This window comes from Ruditapes philippinarum, unplaced genomic scaffold (assembly GCF_026571515.1).
Source record: "Ruditapes philippinarum isolate M1 unplaced genomic scaffold, ASM2657151v2 ctg2832_1_1_1_1, whole genome shotgun sequence".
Taxonomy (NCBI): Eukaryota; Metazoa; Mollusca; class Bivalvia; order Venerida; family Veneridae; genus Ruditapes; species Ruditapes philippinarum.
The window spans coordinates 115,893-140,093 of NW_026863897.1; the positions used below are offsets into that span (position 1 = coordinate 115,893).

Consider the following 24,201-nt stretch of genomic DNA (forward strand, 5'->3'; position numbering starts at 1 on the left):
ATTACTTTTTGTTGCACACTGATATGTAAATTGGTTTGTTTTACTTAACAAACCAATTTACATATCAGTGTGCAACAAAAAGTAATGCGAAGAATAATCGTTTTGTGTGATAGTTGATCACGAAAAACACGGTGCAGCATTCGCAGTGAATATTTGCCAAAGATTATTGTAAATACAAACATGTATTCGTCTGCACTGCATAAAAATACCACACACACATATAACAGACAATAAGATAAAATAGATAAATACAGAATCCCTAAAGAAAGCCAAACACGGCAAAATTGAAAATGTTGCAGGCTCGGTTTGATTGAGCCTGTTCATGGACGGTACTGGAAAGTGCAAGTTACCGTCCACGCCCCCTAGCACCGGCTTAAGCAGAATTCAACATTTAAGACATTTAAGACCTTTGTCATATCTATCAGTTTTTTTCTTCAATTTTAATTTTGTTCCTGTTTTTACCATGTTATTTACTGAATACTGAAATAAATCTATCTATCTATCTTAAGTGATTTTGATTGATCTCTACCCTGACATTTTGTTTGAATAACAACAGATTTGACCACAAACATTGACATGTGTTCTTCTGTAAACACATACTGTGTTCAAAATTCTTATTTTGATTCCGAACAAGACATATTATGGTCATATATGGATTTATGTATTGACTAAAAATATACCATAAATATTTCTTTATTTCGTTACAACAGTTCGGGAAAATCTAATTTCATTTGAGAAATAATAAATATTTATACCATCATGTAATCGTGTTGTAAAATTACGGTACTCTGTTCCAAATCTTATAGTTAATAATACACCTGAGATGCATGAAAGTTGAATATTATTTTAATTAATCATATCATCTTTATTAATTGTAAAAATATGTAGCGGAAAAATGCAAAACATACTAAAAATTGCTATAGTAACTTGTGTTCGCCAATAGGTTTTACACTGTCTGTCATTACTTTTGATCTATATAGTTTATTGAAATTTACATCGGTTGAAATTTACTCTATATAATGTTTTTGTATCCGGTTACAGTATTTAAAGTTAAATTGATTTTATGATGCATGAAGATAACAAAATGTAATATGCATGGGAGGTAACTGTAACCATTTGAATTCAGTTACTCTGTTCACAGTTACAGTTTCTAGTTATCATTGATTTATTGTAAAATATTTTGTTGGTTTTTGTTGTTTATTCAATCAAATATGCATGTATATAAAATGTTTGCAAAATATTTGCAGACAGATCTACAATCGAATATATAAATAAGTATAAAATGAAGTGCATCATGTTTACTAATATGTTAAAATAGACTATGTTAACATAGTGTTGCTTTGTTTTAAATCGTCTTAGGCATAGTAGTTTTTTGACGAAATTTCAATTTTGTAGACTGCATTTCATTTTTCTTAAATCTATGCAAAAATATTTCAAATATATTGTGTAAATGTATGATTTAAAATAAATTAACATTTTCATATTATATTCCATTATGTGTACTTGAAAGAGTGATTGGCTTTCATGTGGATGTACGCGCGTGCATATTTTAAATGAAAGCCCATCTGCATAAAAAATGGCAATTACCGGTAACTTATACAGGAAAACCGATTTGGTGGGTTGTCCGCAAAGATATAACCAAAACAAGTGATATTAAACATTATGCATGCAGTAATTGTATCTTAAATATTAAAACGTTTGGATTTTGAATAAGTTGTATGTGTGATTTTTGAAAAGGTATAGTTAGAAAACAAGAAGATGTAAGATAACTCTTGCGCAATCCTCTGAAAATTCAATTATTCAAAAATATATTTTGGTTTCAGTTACATTGCATAAAAGAAAATAAATGACTGGCAAGTCTGGCTCGTAATTACACAATTATTTTGTGATGGAAGTTCATCTAACAGCTTTAGTACTATAATATACTCTATGTACCTGAATGAAAGATTTTGTGCTTGCACATTCCCTTAAAATGTCCATGTGGTGTATATGATTTTTAAGTTAATGTGACAATATAAGGGAAAATACATAAAAGAAGATACATATCAGTATCTAATTTGGTAGTTACAAAATAAAGTCAGTTTGATAAAAAACCTCACTAAATCATTTCAATCAAATATTATCATAACACACAAAAAAGAACTAGACATGGGGATAGCATACTTGATTTACGGTAAGCATAATGTCTTTTGTAAAAATCATTTTCTGCCTGGTTCGATTCCTATTACGTCTATCTCGACATTTTGTTTTCTCGAAATGGACGCTCTCGGTGACTTCGAGATAGCGAGAATCGACTTAACATGAGAAAGCGTGTGTTTGCATATCATGAATAAAGCATATATGCGCATGCATATCGTGTTTAAAATAACAGCATGATTATCAATTTCGTGTGTCGAATGATACAGTTAACACTTGTATATTTTATCAAACCATGTTTTGGGTTTCCTTATTCTGCTGAAGGTGTACGGAAGCGTAAAAGGGACACCATATTAAAAAAATCTCATTTGATAAACGTGATCCAAAAAAGGCTCATATCAAACCGGCTATGACCAGACATACATTGAAAATGCATTTAATGAAGTAAAACTGACACACAGTGTCTATTCAAAGAGAGTCAAGCCTTCCGGTGTTCCTAAATTAGCTCTGAAGGACAGAGTGTATGGTATTGTTTATGGCTATAATGCAAAGCCAGGTCGAACCCAGCTGTTTTTAAAATAGCAAGAATCTGTATTTGCAAGTCAACCAAATACAATGGCTGAAATTAGGTATTTCCGAACAGAGACTATAAATCTGACATCTGACTATACTGTAAATTTGAGACTCAGATACAGGGAACACCCACTAAATTTGCGTTTGCTTTACAAGTTCATAAATAGGTTTCTGAACTGTAAGTTAAAACAAACAAAACGTCTTGAAGCAGCTAGAGCTAGAAGTGCTACGAGACAAGACATCAGCATTAACTTCAATGAACTAAATAAAAGTTTAGTAGAAAATAACATTTCTTTAGGGATTCTTACTTTCTCTTTCTTAAAAGATGTAAGGCCATATATAATATGAATAAAAATTTATTTTCACCTCCTAAAATTGTGACTGCTGTAGTATACAAAGCTCATGTTGTAACTTCTTGTTAATCCCAAACTGCAACTGTGATAGGCGGTGGTATAAATTCTATGAATAATCAGGTGCCACCATTTGTCATATTTCCAGGCAAGAGAATGCTACCTTAATATCTTTAAGGTGCCTCTGCAGGGGTATTTTGAGTTGTACGAGAAGCAGGACGCTGCTACACTAATTTACTATTCTTCCAGTACATGAAATATACACTGCACAGCCCCAGTTCTTGTACTGTATGATGTACATAAAAGTCATACCTCATTTACTCTTTTTGATTAGACAAAAGAAAATCATATCATCCTTTTTGTTTTACAACCACACTGTACTCATTTGCTACAGTCTTGAGACATCAGTTGTTAAGGACCCTTTGATGTTTCATGGAACTCTACATGTTACAGCTTCATGTGGGAATCTGAGGAGCGATAAGAACATTATGATGTTTGTATACTTGCATTCAAAGTATACACAAGCACGCTGACACCAGCAAATATCCAGGCAGCTGTCGAGAAGAGAGATGCACCCTTTAAATCAAGATGAGTTGGATGATTCTGATTTTGAGCCTTCTTTGAGTTTCCCTCCCAGAACAAATGAAAAGCAAAATATATCTTCTCCACCAGTAAAGAATTCTTGCACTTCTGTGAAACACCTGAATGCAGAGGTGGTGTGATTTTGAAAAAATGTTAAAGTTGTTGGTGGCAAAACTAGTACAAATGAAGATATTATTGAAAAATAATAAAAAAACAACATCACATTGAAATATAGTAAAACAGAATCCGTAAAGAAAGCCCAACAAGACAAAATTGAAAATGTTGTAGGCTCGGTTTGATTGAGCCTGTTCATGGACGGTAATGAAAAATGCAAGTTACCGTCCACGCCCCCTAGCACCGGCTTAAGCAGAAGTCAACATTTAACACGAAAACGGTGAAATTTTGAATTTAGAAACATCCACAGATGTGTTCATACGGCGGTTATCATGGAACCTTCTATGTGACACAGTAGTGCCATTCCATGAAAAAGCGGCGTATGGTCCCGATGTTAAAGAAATCAATGCTTTTGCCCTAAACGAGAAAACAATGGGCGGAACTTAATAAAATGGAATTATGAAAGGGGATCTGAGGTTATGAAGCCTGCATATCACAGATAAGACGTCAAAAGACAAATACATCCTCAAAAAAATGTGAACGCGAATTCCAAACTGGCAAGAAAGTATTGAACTTTGTCATTTTAAACTGTTAACATATTTTACAGATTTCTGAAATTGCTTTTTTAAACTTATGAGAGGCTACAGGTTGGACAGACAAAATGTATCCATGCCGCAAAATTATGATGTTATTTGTTAGGTAGCATTTTTCGTAATCTTTCATGTGATTTTCAACTAATTGACATGTAATTTTGTATAATCATATCGCATGGTACAAATTATATGCTTTGTGTACTAACCTTTCTTTTTACTCTGTCAAAGCAGTCAAACCCTATAATCAAAACAAAAAACTGTATTACTTTTCAAAAATAGGTCACTGTGCATTAGAGATTTACATGGTTGCATTCCAGGGTGAAGTGGGATCAATAAGTGTATTTGTTTTGTTTGGACTTAAACCATACCGAGGCCGTGAAGGTGGAGCAAGACCCTAGGTGCTCGTGTATTATAGTACGGCAATATCTAATAACATTTTCCTTTTGGTGTGAAGTTGGAAATAATTTTAAAAGCACAAATTATACAAACTATTCGACAATATTTAGTTAAAAGGTGTTTCTTCATCGTGTATGTTCGGTAACGCAGAACTATGGAAATAATGCAGAAAGTGTGCAAACGTAACGCCAAATCTGTGAAATGTATGGTGAGTAAACCAGGTCGATATATTTTATTGTAAGAAGTTATATTTAAACCTGCTAGGAAAGTTTTACATTTCAAGATCATTCGTCAGAATGGCAACATAGTTCTCAGAGAGTGACTGCTTTAAAGGCTGTCCCTTGTTGTCTGATGAGATGCATATTATGTTTAACCATGGCAGTAAACTAGGGCTTCTTATATTCTTTATCGTAATTGTCAATGTAGATAAAAAAAGACATTATTCTCTTTTTCTTAGTAATATAATATTATGTAAAATGATTTACGACAAATGGTTTGGATAAGAGGTAAAAAAACTGCCTAAAATGTAAAAAGACTTCCCCACTCTTCTTATTAAGTAAACTTTAACGATAGCGTACGAAGGATATTTATAGATATTTAACTTATGAATAGAAAGCGATCATGACAAAATTAAGATACGAGTTTATACAAGCACTGTTTAACATGGATAGGAATAATGTCACAAAAAATAACAAGAACTCCGACCAGGCATGACACATAATATTCAAAGTATGCGTAGACAGGACTAACCTGTTCGTCATCAAGCAACATTCAAGTTTGTTTGATGTGGAATGCATTTGGCTGTTTGGAAATCCAATGGATGAAAGGAATATGAAGTTAGTATGTATGTTTTGGTTTGTTGACATATCTAATGATGTGTTATACAAACAAATCATAAAGTATCATGGGGAATATTTATCTAAATACATTTAATTTATGCGTTATATTCACACAAATCGTCAGGGCTAGGGCCTGAATACAGTCAAAAGGCCTCTGCAGATGTTAATGCACGAAAAAAGGTGAATCAGCAATATTCTTGTATAAAAGTACATGCCTGACTGAGTCATTGCTCGTTTCGTTGTTTGTGTTTCGTATTAGTCGTACTGTCCGAGTGCTGGTTATTTCAACATCGCGTGCTTGCATGGTTCCGAGCCTGCAACATTTTCAATTTTGTTGTGTTGGACTTTCTTTGGGGATTCTGTTTGTCTCTATTTTATTCGTTAATGCAGGTTTTTTCTTTATAAGTATATACTTGTGTGTGTTCAGTTTTCGTTGAACGCCGCCTTTCCTTGTTGATCTTTTTTATCATATTTTATGCAAGAATTATCGTTGATTATTCTGAAAGATTTCAATTTCATTTCATTAATTATGTCCAGACGTAATATTTCGTTCTTGATTATTATATTTTTGTAATATGTTAGCATGTTATTATCCATATGTATGTCTTTAAGTTTTTCTTTTCTTCTAAATAAAGAATCATTGCAGATAGAAATAGTTCACACACTGCTCAATAATCATTGACCTATGTATGGATAATTATTTCACTTATAGTCAATTGTAAATATGTTATTGAAGTTCCAGCAAGTGGATATGCCTAGTATTGGCATGCATGGTATCAGGACTACAGTTCAGCTCTATATTTTCTTTTGGTGCAGTATTTGTTGAAATGATGAATACCTATCAGGCAGACAGATCAACAGCCGCTACTGTACAATCATTGCTAATAGGAGTTAGCTTAAGTTTCGGTAAGAAGAATTTATGTCATGTATGTTGATAAAGATTTAGCCTCAGAAATGTTTTTGACCAACAACATTGGAGAGTTATTAGACAAAAAGAAACTTGGAAATGTCATTTAAAATGTCTGATGGATACAACTTTGATTGCATAGTCTTCCATAAAAAGTGTACATGCAGGTATACATTAGCGGTAAGGAAAGCATGCATTGACTGATAAAATCATGCGGACATGCGCCATTGTTGTGTTCCTGCGTGCAATAATAGGTGGTTGCAATGAATGGAAATTTCATTGCCAAAACAAAGCTGCCAAATGACATAGCGCGAGGAATTTCACTTTATGCAGGAAAAGCGCAAATACCTTTTCTTTATGCATTTTCATCTGTATAAGCTTTTGAAGTGCATTGCGGAATCGGGCTTTATATACGTCCTCCTACTTCTGCACATATGTTAATGCATGTAACTGATGTATTCATCCTCTATCATAGGTCCACGAATCTGACAGCATTTGAAGTGCATTCATATTGTTCTTACATTTGGTTACCCGAAATTAAGGGAAAGTAAGGGTTGAATTGTTTTTCTCTGAAATTCAAGTACATGTATGTATATATGAGATTGATGAAATGTAAGTGCAGTCCGTTTTTGTACGTGCATATACATATGTAAATTGAGAACATGCATAAATATGTGTTTGGGATAAGTAAGAGTGCAAGCCATGTTTATACATATTTATCAATCTTGCGTATAATTATATGCGTACTGATAATATCTGTCAATCTGGGTTACATAAAAATCTACCTTCAAAAATGGTTCGCACTTTTAATGCATTCTTCATTTAATAAACTTAATAATCTTTCCGGTGTGGTGTGTATTTTAGTATTAACTGAAATTGTTGGCTTTAATAGCGGGGTGAAATTGACATAGGCACTGATGCAGTTCAAGCAAGAGAAGTCATTGTACACGACAAAAACGCTCGACTTATTTATTTTTTCTAAAATAGAGAAAGCAAGAATCCCTAAAGAAAACCCAACACGGCATAATTGAAAATGTTGCAGGCTCAGTTTGATTGAGCCTGTTCATGGACGGTACTGTTAAGTGCAAACTACCGTCCACGCCCCCTAGCATCGGCTTAAGCAGAATTCAACATTTAACTGGTACAATTTTTTAATTTTGAAACATCCTCAGATGTGTTCATATGGCGGTTATCATGGAACTTTCAATGTGACAAGTAAGTGCCATTCCATGAAAGGCATATGGTCCCCAAGTAAAAAAGATGCGTGTGCCCTAAACGAGAAAACAATGGGCGAACACATAAATTGTTAAAACCTTGCCGGTCATTTGAAGTTCAAGGCCAAGGCCAGTTCAACCTGAAAGTCTTGCTTAAAAAATGTTGTTTTGTCCAAATATGAACATAATCCATTGATTGATTACCAATTTACAGTCAATTATAGCAAAAAATAATTTAACGTTCCAGGTCAATGTAATAAATGAACCAAAGAAATCAATATCCTAAAAAGGTGTTACCTTAAAATAGTTTTTCGTCATATGAAGTCAATCCTTTCATTAATAACTAAGTAATAGTCAGTTACTACAACAACAACATATATTTTTTTCTTCAAAACTTTGACCTTTAAGGTCAAGCTCATTTACGAGAGAAGGTCAATCTCTTTCTGGTTTACTTAAAGATCAATTCTAGAAAATTGTTGAGACAATTCATTGAATAACAAAGGTTTAGTCTCTAATAGAAAAAACAAGCAAAATTGAGACATTTGACCCTTAAAGTCAATGTCAATTATGAATGAAGGTCATGTTTAGTCTGGTCTTCTGAAAGGTCTTGTCGGAAGAGTTTTTCCTTAGGCCAAGTATGAAGACAATACACTAAGAACTTAAAAAAGGCGCCGACATGACTGTTACAATATTTGCGCCTCTATTTTTCTTTTTTAATTGATAACAGCAAAATCAGAAGTTTGAACGAATTCAATATCTATTGTAAAAATAATTTCGAGAAATAAATTGCCCATTAAAATGTCATAAAATAAAACGAAGATCATATATATTTTCATAAAAAATAAAGATGTCGTTCAATTTGAACTATTGCAATATTCTAAATTCAACAAAATAAGTGTCCCAGTAATAAGCTTGTTTGCGTACAAACTGTCGTAATATTATAAAAAGAAGCTTGTAAGACAAAATATTCCATTCCATATGAATGGACTTTAAGGTCATCTAAATTTGCCATTTTACTCGTAATCTTGATGAGTGTGATCAATATTATATTATTTATAACTTGACATCCATCTTGGAAGCCGTCTTAAATCTTTAATTTTCCCAGCGGTGCAGGATAGTACCCCAAGAGTTCTTTTCAATGCAAATATTTTCGAATAGGGAACATCCAGATTTATTTTATATGTCGTCAGCAGATCCTATGGTATAAAGATCTAGATATGAGATTGAAATATGTGTGTCACGAAACCGCGAACATTATCGGCGCACAAAGTTTTTTCTTGGGAAAAGCTAAGATAATATGTTATCTGATGTATTATTACACTTAATACACATCAAACATATGTGTAATCCAATTTAAGGCCTTTATTCTATGAGACACATTGAATTAGTTACAAGAAATATTCTGTTACAAATTGCAAGTCTTAGATATAACAAATTGAAATAAACTATCCTCTAATATTGATCCGACATAATACAATTCGCCTACTTCGTTCCTTATTTAAGTTTACCATTGACATTAATTTAAAAATAGAACTTTAAAATATCAATAATTAATTTTAATTTGTTTAATTTGTTTGACCCTAAATTAAGGTTGTTTGTCTGATGTTAAGGCACTTTTGAAGTAAAAATTTGACTCACAATGGGGCTAGACCAAAAAAATGCGTTTGACCCAAAATACAGTGTTACAGGGCACCCAACAATATGTTTTTGATGAAAAGAATGTTTTGTAACACCATATAGAGGAGACAGCACGATATGGACATGATTTTGACATAACTATGGTTTTGCTATATGAAGATCGTCAGCCAAAGGAATCACTTACTATAGGCATTGTCAGTATGAATCCGAATATTATGTCTTGCGCTATATTTTAGCTGGTTTGCCACTAAAACCATCGTAGAATAAAATATCAAAATGTTTTATTGGATTACAACCAATTAATTTTTTATAAAAGGATAATTTAAACTCATTTGCTAAGTTGTTAGGAAAAATAGTATTTCTGCCATTTAGATATTTACATGTTTTTGTTTTGCTTTTAGGAATTGTAAGCGGTCTTTTAATCAATAAATTTGGTTTATCAAAGACGACATTTGTTTCAAGTTTGTTGGTTCCTCTTGGATTTACAGTGTCATTCTTTGTATCAGATATCTTCTACCTTTACATAACTATCGGCATTATAGCAGGTACAATTAATTAGTGTGACGCTTCTGTTTTAAAGCAAGATGCGATCAAATATTTGTTTACTCCAGTTTTTACGGCACCAGATTCAACACATAAAACACTGGCCACCCCTCAATCGTGACGAATGCCTATAATACAGAGCTTAAATATTAATGTAAAATAATTGTAAAATGGACATAGCCACAATGAAAGCCAATCTAATTCTTCAGAGAATACACAGCATATTATTCTCTTAAATAAATCCAAATTGATGCTTTTTGTGGAATATGCTATATCATAAAAAAGTTCTTTTGAAGAGTGAATCTTACAGACAATAAATCATTTACGGACTGTGAAATCATACAATCCTCAAGAAGACACAAATTGGGCTTACAGTTAATTTTCAATACATACAAACCTACCCACATGGAAAGGCACTGAGCATTAGTCAACTATTGTCGACCGGAAATTAAAGAGTAGCGGTCGTCCCCCCAACCCACATAAAATCAAAAAAAACCAAATTTATGTACAGTGTCCATCCAAACTATCCCGGCCCAACAACCCTACACGAAGAAGAACTGATATATGAATTCACGGCGGTCTTGACAAGAGAATAAGATGGTGACATTCGAATAGATGGGTTTAATATCGTAGTAAGTTTATAAAAACGGCTTGTCCCAATTTGCCTTTCCCATTCAGATGATTCTTACCGAAAGATTATATTATAAGCGGTCTAAAATCACAGCACGGACAATAAGTCAGAATTTTTGAAAATTTAAATGATTGTTTGCATATCAAAAGCATCCTACCTTTTTCATCTTCTCGCTAATTCCTACATGGCTTGAGCGAACATTCCAATATCAACGTTACACACCTATATTATGTAATTTTAGAATCATGAAATTCGAAAAAAGAAGTTATCTATCACCATTATATAATGGTCAGATTTTTATCATTTAATGATTATAAACCAACAGAACAGCGACGTCAAGAAATTCAACAAATTTCATCAGTGGCATATTGCTAGTGCAATATGATATGACATCTGCATATAATCATAGGGCTTTTGACAATCCTCAGCGCAAGTAAAATTGATGACAATATCTGGTTAACCTCAAAATACTAAGATGATAAAATTCCATCTTTTCAAACACAGCCGCATACTTTGCAACCTCCTGTCTTTAAAAAACACCCGTCCGTATAATATGGATAAAATACAATTCGCTCGTGTGTACCTTTAATTGCGTAAGAATCTCTTCGTCTTCTTTCGCAGTATTCAGCGTGAATTATGTTTGGCCCACACTCTCTCCTATAATTCTTATGACCAAAGGATTAATATTTATTTCGGGAAATTTATATCCAAAGGTGGAACATCCTCAATCGTCATTTCCGACCGCCGCGATAATTCTGAATAATTTTTAAGTTTTCTAAATCATCTAACCGTTTTGAAAACACCCAACCGACTTCAGTCTACATGGTCTCTAGCATTCCTTTTCGATTTGTTAACAAAAACTTCAGTATAACTTCGCTGTATGGACAATATAAAATATTTTAGCTGGAATTTTCCCATTACGATGAATTCTAGTGACATCATTGAGAGTTATTAGCTTTTTTTACGACGAAAATTAGCGCCAATGGTTCACCAGCTTGTCCGCATATAAACTTTCTACACGGTGAAAGTGCGAAAGCACCTAAACCTAAACGTACCCTGGTGATGTATGGTATCTAGCATTTTGAAAGATATGATTCTTCTGCAGACCACTATACTATAGAACCATACATTCTAATTTTAAGATCGGGATAAGACTTCTGTAATATTTCCAGTAAATGTGGAAGAATCTTAAATCCAATTTGTACTTTGATAAAAACACCTTAAATAAATTTAAAGCTTTATAGGCCATTTTTAGTTTTATTTCCCCCCCAAAAATGTTTTAATATGATGGTCATTAATAAACCCGGAAAGTATTATTTTTATTTAAAAATTTATTTTTTTTCCACACTATAATCAACCCTAGAAACCTAGCTTCATCAAACCTACACTCAAACTCTTTTTAGGAAGACGGAAACAGAATATAGATGAAAAAATCTCTCTTTTAGTTTCTGTGTCCAAAGCAATTTATGAATGAATTTTACGCATTTCTGGTCTAGATTCCAATGATTATTATAACAAATTGAAGATTTACTTCTTGTAAAATTTCAAAAACCATTTTTAAATCATTTTTGCTCTCACACAACTTCTATGAAATTGTTTATTCTAATAAAAATTAAGCTGATTGGGATATGAAAAGAAATTAGACGGGTGTTCAATTGGGTTGGTTACAGTACTATTTTCGTTAAATCTTAAAACTTTCAAACCAGATAGCACAGATAGAAAAATCAGTACTAACAATATAGAAGAAAGTCATATTTGATTCCGGGCTGAGATGGGTATAATGATTATCGCAATATATGCCCACATCACTTGTTTCTCTTATTTTATGAGTTTGCCAAATGAGAGGAGACCTTTATAAAATTCTTATAGAATAATTGTATAGCAAAAATATTCCTATGAGGAACAACATATGTATACTTGTTGGTACTGTCAAAATACAAAGGTCTTAGAGAATAAGAGGTTTGAAAGCCAGAGGGCGTCACCCTGTTAAACGTGAAAGTCTTCTACTAATCGCCTATTAGGATTTTCATATCAAGAAAATGAAAAACGCATGTGTAAGTTCTGCTTATTAGTCTTTAGACATCCTTCCAGCCCTCCTCTTCATAGAAATGTCTCACCACATTCAGCAGGAGTAGTAGTTCTCTCTCGCTTTCTATGAGGAAAGGTTTGTTAAGCCGGAGAAATTTTGGTGGTGAAGGAAATGTTGGTGGACTGTGTGGGTGAATTGTGTCCCCGAGAGAGGGAACGCCAAGAGCTTGGGGGGAGTGAAGGGTCGGTGGAGGGAGAGAGGGGGTGGGGCGGAGAGGAGGAGGGGAAGGAGAGGAAGCGCGGGTTGAGTGGTGTTGGTCCCTGGATTTGTTCCGCGGTTTAGAGAGAGAGACCTTGGGGAGAGAGAGGAGGGGAAATTCGAAAGGGGAAAGAGAGTGGGGACGGCGCGGGTTACCGGCGCGAGAAAGGTTGAGTGCGTTTCCCAAGTTTTTGCAGGTGAGGCAGAAAGAAGAAAAGGGTGTGTGTTTGTGCCCGTGTGTCGTGGTTGCCTCAGGAAGGAAAGAAAACAATTCGGAGGAGGAGGAGGAGATGGGAAAAAAGAATTATCCGGGTTGTGAAGTTGGTGATTTGCTAGGAAGGAAGATGAAGGAATGGGGGGGAGCAGTGAATTTTGTGACTGATATTTTTTGTGTGCGGGGTTGTTGTGTGTGTTTTGGTTGTCGTTTGTCAGGTTTTTGCGCGGTTAAGGAGGACCAGAGGCGGGAAGAGTTTGCTGGGTAGAAAACCAAGAGGGAAAGGCGAGTTCAGTGTGGTTTTTGTTTTGTTTTTATGTTCCTGTGTAAAGACGGAGCTTGGGAGAGACTTTATGTGTAAGAGGAGGGCTTTGGTAGGAAATAAGAAAAAAAGGCAAGAAAGAGAAAAAGGGAGCCGGTGATTTCCAGCTATTTTTTTTCCGTTGTTGAATCTGTTGAGGGGGAGGGGGCGTGTACGCGGGGGGACCCGAGGAAGAGGTAGGAAACCGTGGTGTTGGGGGGGTACAGGGAAGGCTTAGCCTGCCACTTCTAGAAGTCTGACGGAGATCCGATGTTCGTTGGTTCATGTGCGCAAGCCAGTCTGTAGGCGAACGCTAGGGGGACGCTACCTCTCGCCCGATGAGAGAAGAGTTGTAGGGGTATGTTTCCAAGAAGGAGAAGATTTTTGGAAGAGGGTGGCGTTGGGGGAGAAAGAGCTGTAGAGAGTGGGGGCGGGAAAAGACTGTGGGCCCGGTGTGTTCTCTTCTCTTAGATTTCAAAGATATATATTCAATCCTACGGTGTTGTTTATTTACAAAGATCTTCTTAATAAAAGTCCTCAAGTTCGTACAGATGATCGTTTTGAATTACTTCGCTGTTTACGAAAACCTGACTGAAAATTAGTGGATAATTTCCATTATTTTCTAGATACCAAACTAACCGATAATTTATCATATCTCTCTCGAATGTTTTTGCAGAAGGCAACTTGTAAGTGAAATTGGACGATAATTGGTAGGGTTCAGTTGAATCTTTTTCCAAGGTTTAGGGATAGGGAATAATCAACGCTTTCTTCCAAGTGTTGGAATTCACCAGATACCCCAAATTTTGTTAAAAATTTCAAGAAGCAAGTCTAAGGATTGGGGTGGTAAATGTTTAAGAAAACTGGTAGTAAATTTCGTCCGGCCTGCAGCACTATCTTTTGCAGTTTTGATTGAATAAATTAAGTCATCAATAGAGAAAAGGGAATTATAATCTTCGTCCTTTTGTTGAAGTAAAATTAATATTACTCTTTCTCAGCCTTTACATTTATGTTGTTGAATGTATTTGAATAATTGCTTGAAGAAGAGTTCTTTCAAAAAGTTTTAGCCAAAGTTTCTGCAATATCTGTTTTTGTTTTTGGCATATTGGCCATTACCAGTTTTTAAGTGAACAGTTGGACTCTTTTTATACTTACCACTTATTTTTCGTACTGCATCCCAGACTTTTCCTAATAGGAGTATTTTGACATTAATATTTGAAACATAAGATTGCCATGATTGGCGTTTAGATTGAGACGTTTACTGATCTTCTAGCTTTGGCTCTAAAATATTCTATAATTTTCAAGTTTTCTGTTGTAGGGGCTACTGTTCAAACTTTTTGAGTGAAGCTTTAACGTATTCGAACGGCTTTTTTTACATTCATTCGTTAAACCATGGTTTTTTTGATTTTGTACTTGTATTATTTTTCTTTAATGGAATAACTTTGCAAGCAATCGTATGTAATGCTGAAGAGAAAGTTTCAGCTATATCATCAGAGTAAAATCAAATTCATTTTTTGTTTAGATCAATAAAACAGAGCCTAGTAAATGTTTCCCAATCTGCTTTTTTTAAATTTAAAAATTTGACGTCCATTTCATCTGGTATAGAGTCATTTGATGTAAGTAACAATGAGATAATGATCACGCCGTTACTGCAGTCATCTAAAACTTTCCAATCGAAGTCCAAGTATATAGCAGAGTGGACAATTCGAGAGGTCGATATGCAAGAAAACGTACCTGTAGCTGGATGTAAATATTGTAGGTGACCGATTGTTTAATAAGCAAAGCTGAAAGTTATCTATCAATTTTTCAGTTATGTTTACCCTTATTATTGTAGATGTACTGCCCCACATAGGATTGTGAGCATTAAAGTCGCCTAACAAAAGGAAAGGTGATGGTAATTGCCGAACAATACTTTCAAGTTCATCACTTGTTACCGTTAAATTTGGAGGAAGGTAATAAAGAACAAATTGTTAGTGGTCGATGTAAGGTCACCTGCACAGCTAAAGCTTGTAATCTGTGTTTAGTTTCAATTTCTTTTTGAGGAAAACGCAATTTGCGATAGGCAATGCTTGTACCACCTGATGTTCTGGCGTTTTACAAGTGGCATATTTAATTATAAAGTGTATAATCTTTTATAGAGATATTATCTTTAGGAGATAACATAGTCTCCTGAAGACATAATACATTTGGAGAGAATTTTGATAATAGTAAAAGTAGATCATTATAAATTTTGACTTAAGACTCGGCAATTTCCATTGTAAGATAGAGTGACTTCTATTATCCATTTTAAAGAATATTTATATCATTTAGGAACTTTATTGGACTTCTGCTATTCGGAGTTGGAGGAGGGGAGAGGTAAAGATCCTCATTCCTCCATCAATTGGGTGTCGTGAAGTGGATCGAACCGATTTTCTGTGATTTGATCGGGTTCCGCATTGCTTTTTTCAAACCGATCTATGATGACAATTCGCTCTTTAGGCGATTGTTTTTTGAATAACTTTCTCAGAAGATGCTATATTTGAATGTTTGCGGTTTGCTTCTTTGGGAGAAGAACTTTAATGGTGACTGAGTCTGCACAGAGGTAGACTGCTTATTTGTGAAGCTGTATGCTTTGTAGGTAATGGTAACTTAATTGGGGGGGCATTGACATAAGTTGACCTGTACTGCAGAGTCAACCATCTTAACAGACTTTGTAACTGCAGCTGAATACGACAGTTGTTTTGGTCCTTGTGACTTTCACAACAGCTTTCGTGCATCTTGAAAGGAAAATATTTTGCGTATACTTTCTGACGAAGAATTTCTTTTTCCTTTAACCACAAGGGGCATGACCGGAGGTGGCGTAATGCTCTCCTCCACAATTTGCACATTTAACAGGAACGTTACAAGTCTCATTTTTGTCATGGTTTGAGCTACATCTGCGGCAAATAGTCTGCCCTCACGCAATTTGATTCATGGTGACCAAATTTGAAGCATTTGTAACATTGCATTGGGTTTGGAATGTAAACCGCAACGCGAACGTTAAGGTAACCTACTCGTATCGATGATGGGAGAATGGGGTGTGGAGAATGTTAGAATAAGGCTATTCGTTGGCAGTCGTTTACCATCTCTTGTAGACTGAATGCGCTTTGACATTTGACACCTGCTGTGATTTTAACTCTTCAGCAATATCTGCTTCTAGCATTCCAGCAAGGTCAGAACATCTGATGACGCCCTTGCTGGAGTTTAGAGACTGGTGTGGTGTGGCAGTTGTTTCAATGTTAAAAAAGCTGGTACATTTTCAAAATAATGTCTGATTGTTGTTTCCGCTCTACCTCTATCAAGAGTCCTCCATTGCGGAGTTTCTTTGACAGATTTAGGTGTTCCAATTAAAGCCGAAAGTTGTTTTTTCTATAATGAAGGGCTAAGTTCAGTAAGTGATTTTGAGCCGTTTGATTTGCAATTATCAGAAAACGGGGAAAACTTCCATCAAATGAAATGTTACACTTGAATCATCTTCTTGCGATTTTCGTTTTTTTGTTTGTATATCCATGATTAAAGATATTAAAATTCGTCTCCCGGGTTCCCCAGCCAACCTCGGACTCCAACATGGGGATGTGCGATGGAAACGGATATCCAGTCTCCGCACATCAAGGATACCAGAGAGATATACTTCGCATAAATTGCAAATATTTACAACCTACACAATTAGCCCATTAGCCACCGCCTTCTTGGATATGTTATACTGTATTTATAATGCATATATGAAATATTGTTTTAACATAACGGCACCCATCATAGCAGTTTCAGTAGGAATTAAAGGTATACTAGAAACACAAGTAGGAATAAAAATTTTAAACACAGATTTTTTTTTATTTTAAATAATTTGTGTGCATTGAATTGTATTCATTTCGGGACCGTGTAAGTTCAATGAAATTTTTCAAGTATTTAAGAAATATATATCCAAGGGCAAGGCAATGACCAGCCGATTGACCAAAGCCGGGCTCACTTGGTCACCCGTCTACCTAAAGCAGAGGCCAAAGCAGTGTGTTAGGAGTACTTGAGATTCCTGGGTATCCTTCAACTACCAGGACCCCCTTTTCTAGGTTACGGGACGCTGCCCACGGCAAACAGGCAGTCTGGGTGTTGGCCATATGTCCGTCATACAGGCGCACAGCAGCGCACCTCCACAACGGACATATGTTACTCCTCCTCACCACGTAGAGGTACCCAAAAGAGGAGGCAGATCAAATGATTTTTAGTGGTTTTCAACATGATATTATAAAGCAGATGGTGATGCTTTTATGATCAAACTGAACTATTTTGTTTCCTTATTCTACAGATCTTTACTTAAGTTATCATTGATAAATGTTCTAATTTGACTTTTGAAATAGAAATAATATTCTATTGCATATTCAAACATTGATTTGGTCAAACAATAACTTATCAGATATCATAATAAAACTTACTTATGTATTAACCTTTATATTCAAGGTGTTGGTATATCATTATCTCACGTCTGTGCCGTAACTTCTGTAAACAGAATATTTGCCGATGATGAGAAACAACTTGTGTTATGTGTTGCCATTCATACCGCATCGACAACATCCGCTGGGATCATTTACCCTTACATTCTGAACTGGTTAGTTAACTCTTACGGACTAAGTGGAACTTTTCTCATATTGGGTGGCCTTTATTGCAACTCATTTGTCCTTTTTGTTTTCATATGGCAGCAGGAAATGTCAGGAAATTTAAGTGTTATCTACAGATCCGAAAAAGAAGGAGATTCTGAAAATTTAACTCTTATAGAAAGGCCTTGTATGGTATATCATTACGTATTAAAAACATTTCAGCAGATCTCTTCAATTCCATTTGTATCCCTGCTTGTTGGAAATGGATTAGCTATTGCCAGTATGAACGGATATTTTGAACTTGCGTTCGATATTGCAGATTGGAAAGGGTTTAACGAATCGCAAACAAAGGAACTGTTTGTTATATTAAATTGTTTTAATGTGCTAGCAACATTAGCACCGGGTCTTGTTAAATGGAAGTTTAAAACGCATTCATTTATTTTTGTAACACTGTCATCTCTTGCTGGGTTTGTTGGATACATGTTGATGTATGCTTCGACAAACTATTTGACATATGCAGTGGCATCTGCCTGTGTTGGCCTCGTTTCTGGTGGAATAATATCGGGGTCCATTAGTTTCGTTATGGAAACAATGCACAAGGAACAAATCAGTGTTGCTATTGGATTAATGTTAACTGTTAACGGCATTTTATCTGCAGTTTCAGGACCATTATTTGGTATGTATTTAGTCGTGTTCTATTGCGTTCATTACACAAAATTATTTTAGACAAATGTCTAAGCTTGTAAGAGAGCAGTTATAATCAATAGAAGCAGGATTCTGGATGTATAACTATTCAGGTTATTTATATTGCCCAATACCAATGAATATCAAAAGGCCATTCCTTTCTTGTGGTTGAAGTCTTGCCTTTAAGGATTGATGAGGCATCTACCGTTTATCCCTGCGTGATCATAGGAGATTAAATTTGTTAAAATTATTGGAGTCTATGCATCTCTTCCCTCCAGCGAGTTGAGGTGGATGTTGACCGCTGGTGTTGCTTTAAGTTTGTAACACATGAGGTTTTCCAAAATCGTCTTTCCTGTGACAAATTGTGTAAGTGCGCCGTAAAACCAAACAAAATGCAACATATCCATCCACTAAAATAGCGTCCATCTTTACTCAAATAGCGTCCATCAATACTCAAATAGCGTCCATCTATACTCAAATAGCAAAGTATTGATGCAATGTAATGTTATGTACTGTGAATTTGTTTTATTTAGTCTCTTTATATTGAAAAACGCAATACAAATAATTTGCAGCTTATAGTCAAATGTCAATGCAAAATGTACAATTTATAGCAAATTAAAAAATTCAAAATGAATTTTTAGTCATATTTTAGCACTTTTAACATTTTTACAAAACGTTTATTATTTCTACAATAGGTTTAATAAACTGGTTCGTGCGTTAATAGATATATATAAGTATTGCCAATTCAATAATGCAAACATATAAGTGAATACCTGCTTACAAGCTAACATGTGTCTCAATGTCAATTGCATTTATTTTTCAGGCAGCATCCGAGATGCTACTAGTTCCTATGACATTGTTTTAATAATGATATCTACGATTCTAGCTGTTTCTTCGATACTCTATCCTTCATCTTTATGTTGCCAGCGTTATTATAAGAAAAGTTATAAAACAGATATACTGGCGGAGGAATGCCTCGGGTGCCCTTCCTTGCGTTATTTCAGGCACGAACGGGCACCTCAGTAGAACCACCGACGTTTCGAAAGCTTGCTGGATATTGTTCTCACATGAAATAATCCAAAGTCCCTCATGTATTTTTAAATTAATAGATCATACACCTTGGCATCGTCTTTTGTTAAAAAAGATATGATTAAATAAATATGTTTTTATTAATTTGGTAGTAATATTTCATGTAATTTTAGAAGTATATCAATATTAAAAAGTTTTCAAAACATGCACCTGTTGTTCTTGCTTTTTAATTTTCCAAAATCCTTATATCTCCTGGTTGAACTTATTTATCTATTTTAACACGTTTTATCAAATACGATTCTACAGGCAACTAAATTATCAAAAGTTTTCTAAGTTTTCGCCCAAGCTCACCATAAATTGCAGAATTACATGCGCTCTGTTGTACTCCTAGTATAATTTTACAAAACTTAATATGAATTCTCTCAAGGTCTTTAGATTTAGAGAAACCCCATATTGGACATGCGTAATTCAAAATAGATCCAACAAAAGAATCAAATAGTTGAAGCGAAATAATTGGATTAACATCATATTTATAAATATTATTTACTAAAACTTGCATAGCTTTTAACGATTTGCCTGCAATACATTGATTATTTAAAACAAATGAACCTGTATAATTAAAAACAACTCCTAAATAATTAAAATCATTTACAACCTCTAAGGGCTCATTGCCATAATTCCATTTCTCCCACATTTTTATCGGTCCCCTTTTCCGAAAAACAACAATTTTTGTTTTAATGGTATTTACCTCGAGACCCCAATAACAACAATATTCGTGTAAAGAATTAAGACTATTTTGGAGATCTTCTCGGGTTTTACCAATTAAAACCATGTCATCGGCAAATAAAAGGATAATTATACTTAAATCGTACAAAGTTATTCCACTATCTATCTCACCTTGTAAGAATAATTCAAGGTCTTCTAAAAATAAAGCAAAAAATGCCGGAGAATTATTTTGTCCCTGCCTTAGACCAATCGAAATTTCAAAAAAGTCAGACAGATTATTACAATGTTTGACACATGATTTAACAACAGAGTACATAGATTTAAACGATTTGAGAATTTTGCCATCTAGACCCATGTGAAAAAGTTTATACCATAATGCGTTTCTATACACCGAATCAAAGGCTTTCTTAAGACCTACAAAGGTACAGTATAATCTTAAATTACGAGACAATTTATCCAAAGACTGAGCCGCAGAAATAAAGTCCGCAGAAATAAAAACATGCCAACATTTAGAAAATCCGCAGAAATTGGAGCCCACAGAAAAAAAAATACGGTAAAGTCATTTTGCTATCTGACTGTGAATTCTATATTTAGGGCATTTAAGGAATAAATTATGGATTCTTCTTTCATTTATTATATCAAAATTACCAGCGATAATAAGGCCAAAACCCAAAGTACATAATTGTGAACTTTTGCAACGAAAAGTGCTGAAGTACTTGGTCATCGTTGGAATGTCACTAAAGACACACTAAAAAACATATAAGAAAAAAAAAGTCAAACGAACCGACAAAACACGTTCTCGTTTAGGGCACACGCTTTTTATTACTTGGGGACCATACGCCGATTTTCATGGAATGGCACGGAAGTGTCACATTGAAGGTTCCATGATAACCGCCGTATGAACACATCTGCGGATGTTTCTAAATTCAAAATTTTACTATTTCACGTTTGAATGTTGAATTCTGCTTATGCCGGTGCTAGGGGGCGTGGACGGTAACTTGCACTTTCCAGTACCGTCCATGAACAGGCTCAATCAAACCGAGCCTGCAACATTTTCAATTTTGCCGCGTTGGGCTTTCTTTAGGGATTCTGTATTTATCTCTTTTGAAAACAATTTCGTCCGTTTTTAACAGTTTTGCTTACTATTACCAGCACTTTTACGAGGAAAATGTTTATTCAGTCATTATGGCAGAAAAAACATCGACTTGGATGAATGACGATTTAATGATGTAAGATAAAGAAATGGTCGTCTGTATTGATAGATTTTCGCTTCAAATTCAAAGTCCACATGAAATTCTACTGAGCATATATTGTTATGTTTCTGTAATGCTTTGGAAAATCAAACACGGCAGTGATAAATTTGCATGTTTCAGATGCAAACCAAACGATGTAAATGTAGAAATTGCAAAAGCAAGACTATTAAAAAAAAAACTTTTCCCAGTTTACAGCTTTTGGCAGTTATAATCTGCCTTCGGTGCTAAACATTTGTTAGGGAACAATTAAAAGTGACTGTTGAAAAACAATATTTATTGACAGGTGCGAAATTTGTGGAACAGTGGGTTATGTTGGAAAAGAAGTTGCCTTTATTTGTAAAATCGATGAAATCAAAAGGCACTTTGGTGTTAGCATGACATACGTACAAGATAAAGAAAATCCAGCAGATGTTGCATCACGAGGGATCACACCTGAAGCATTAGCATCCGATTCTAATTGGTTGTCTTCCTAAGTGGTTTTTGAAACCAACTTCTGATTGGCCAACTGATTAACAGAACAACGCTGATAGTTCACAAATGTTTAAGAGTAAGAACAAACAAAACAAAATGGGGACATATAAATGCAAGCTAAAAAACTGAGGAAGAACATAGAAACAATTATTAATTTGACAATGACAGCAACAGATTTTCTTTTCTTACAAAAATTGATAAGAGTAACAGATTTGGAGTTCCGTTTCTTTCAGACACTGGAAAAAGTTGAAAGTAAGCGTGGTCCTTTAGAAAGTAGATACTTATAAGAAGCTAAAACATGTAGATTCAGCATGTTTGAAAACATCCTTCATTTTCAAAGTGACATCAAATCTTTTTTTTTCGTGCTACAAACGATTGAAATATATATTTAAGGAGAATGAAAACGCACGGTCGGAATAATTGCATTTTAACAAGTAAAATATATTTCTCTTAAGTATTTTTTCACAGTTTCATAAAACCGAATGCATTCCGGTCATTTAGATACCAAAGTAATAAAAAATGATTGCATTTTAATGAAGTTATTGAATGATAAAGACAGTACCCGAAAAATCAAAAGTAACACTTTTGGCTAATTGTGATAAGTTCACAACAGAAAACAGATTTAATCAATTCGTGGTTACTTTATGAAATGAAATTATTTATGTTTTTAAACTGTTAATTATAACCTTGTTTTTCACACCTTTCTAGAAATGTTAGACACAAATGAGCAATTAGATTTTTTATGAAAATAAATATTAAACTATGCCAATAGTCAGTTTTAGAAATCGTAAAAGCTCACATTGAAATTGCATATACACACTTTTCTTCTATAAAAGGTGCTTTATTTCAAACACTACTGAAGACTTGCTAGCAAATTGTATGCAATGATTCTACAAAGAATTAACCGCTGGGTAGATTTAGGACTGATTCAGTCTGGTCTATCTTACAATCAAATTTTGTATTATCAAAGCGCCAAGCGTTTTGGTGTCCATCGGTCAACAATTTCTTGGCTTCACCAGCGTTTTCGCACTTCACTACGGGCTGAATGGCATCAGATTCCACAGGCGACTATCCGCACCATAAGGTCTATGAGGCGACGATGTCAACTGTAAGAGACGCTGATGGAGGATATTGTCGTTTCTAAAGATCCCGACGGTGACATTACGAATAGACATTTATTATGAGTGACTTTGTTTTGGGATTTTCATTTTGGTTTTTGCCTTTGTTAAGTTTGCATTACTGTGACGAAAATGTGTGATTTAGGGATTTTCACCTAAGGTTCTTCGGTTTACTGTTGTACATTTGATTTTAAACATTTTGAATTATTTTTAGTTGTTAAGTTTGCGTTTTTGTATTAAAGTTATGATATATATCTAATGGAGTTAGAGTTTTGTTTTCATGTAATAAAATGCATATAGTGCGGGCGTGCGTTTTCATTGTCCTTAAGTATACAACAGCAATAACGCCTTTTTTGAACAAGGGTTACTGCAGTGCACAGGAAGGCTTAAAATGCAAGTTTAAGTGAAGGCGTAAGGCAACCAATACTTCTACAATGGAACGATCTTTTTATGCATAGAGAACTGACAAAGTGTTACATAGACACTTGTAAAAACGAGGCAATGATTCTGACTTTTACATGGTCGTGCAACAGTGAAATATATGTTAAATAAGCCGTCGTTTGTGACTTAACCACAATGGAATTTCTTTTAGCTTACCATCGGTTTAAAGCTCAAAGAGGTACTCCATTACATGTAATTAGTGATACTGCACTACAGTGTTAAGCCGCTAGTTTAATTACAGATAGGATTTTGGCATATTATTTTACGTAGTAACGAAGTAAAAGCTACTTTGCAAATGCAAACTTCAAATGGAAGTTTATTATAGAGCTTGCCCCCTGGATGGGCGGATTTTATGAGAGGTTATTCGGTCTTGTGAAAAGATCCTTCAGAAAAACTGTTGGACGAAAACTCTTACCTATCATGACTCAAATGCTTATCAAAGAAATTGAAGATTAGATTTACTGTGATATAACGACGTACAAAATGACTGAGTCAACTATGTATCTTTCCCTTTGCCCCTAGTTGTTGATTCTTTTATTTACCCCCTCTTCCCCTTC

General features: G+C 34.6%; 1 protein-coding gene across 1 annotated transcript; it reads left to right on the forward strand.

Moving 5' to 3' along the window:
* Positions 1-5,515: 5,515 nt before the first annotated feature.
* LOC132723733 (monocarboxylate transporter 2-like) lies at positions 5,516-19,844 on the forward strand. The gene is made up of 5 exons (XM_060708498.1): positions 5,516-5,580; positions 6,320-6,489; positions 9,744-9,887; positions 17,786-18,598; positions 19,430-19,844. The coding sequence occupies exons 1-5, from the start codon at positions 5,561-5,563 to the stop codon at positions 19,630-19,632; spliced, it is 1,350 nt and encodes a 449-aa protein (XP_060564481.1). The 5' UTR covers positions 5,516-5,560; the 3' UTR covers positions 19,633-19,844.
* The last annotated feature ends 4,357 nt before the right edge of the window (positions 19,845-24,201 follow it).

Coding starts and splice junctions, on each gene's coding strand:
- LOC132723733 (XM_060708498.1), top strand. CDS start 5,561: ATGGATGAAAGGAATATGAA. Junction 5,581..6,319: donor ATGGATGAAAGGAATATGAA/GTTAGTATGTAT, acceptor ATGTTATTGAAG/TTCCAGCAAGTGGATATGCC. Junction 18,599..19,429: donor AGTTTCAGGACCATTATTTG/GTATGTATTTAG, acceptor TTTATTTTTCAG/GCAGCATCCGAGATGCTACT.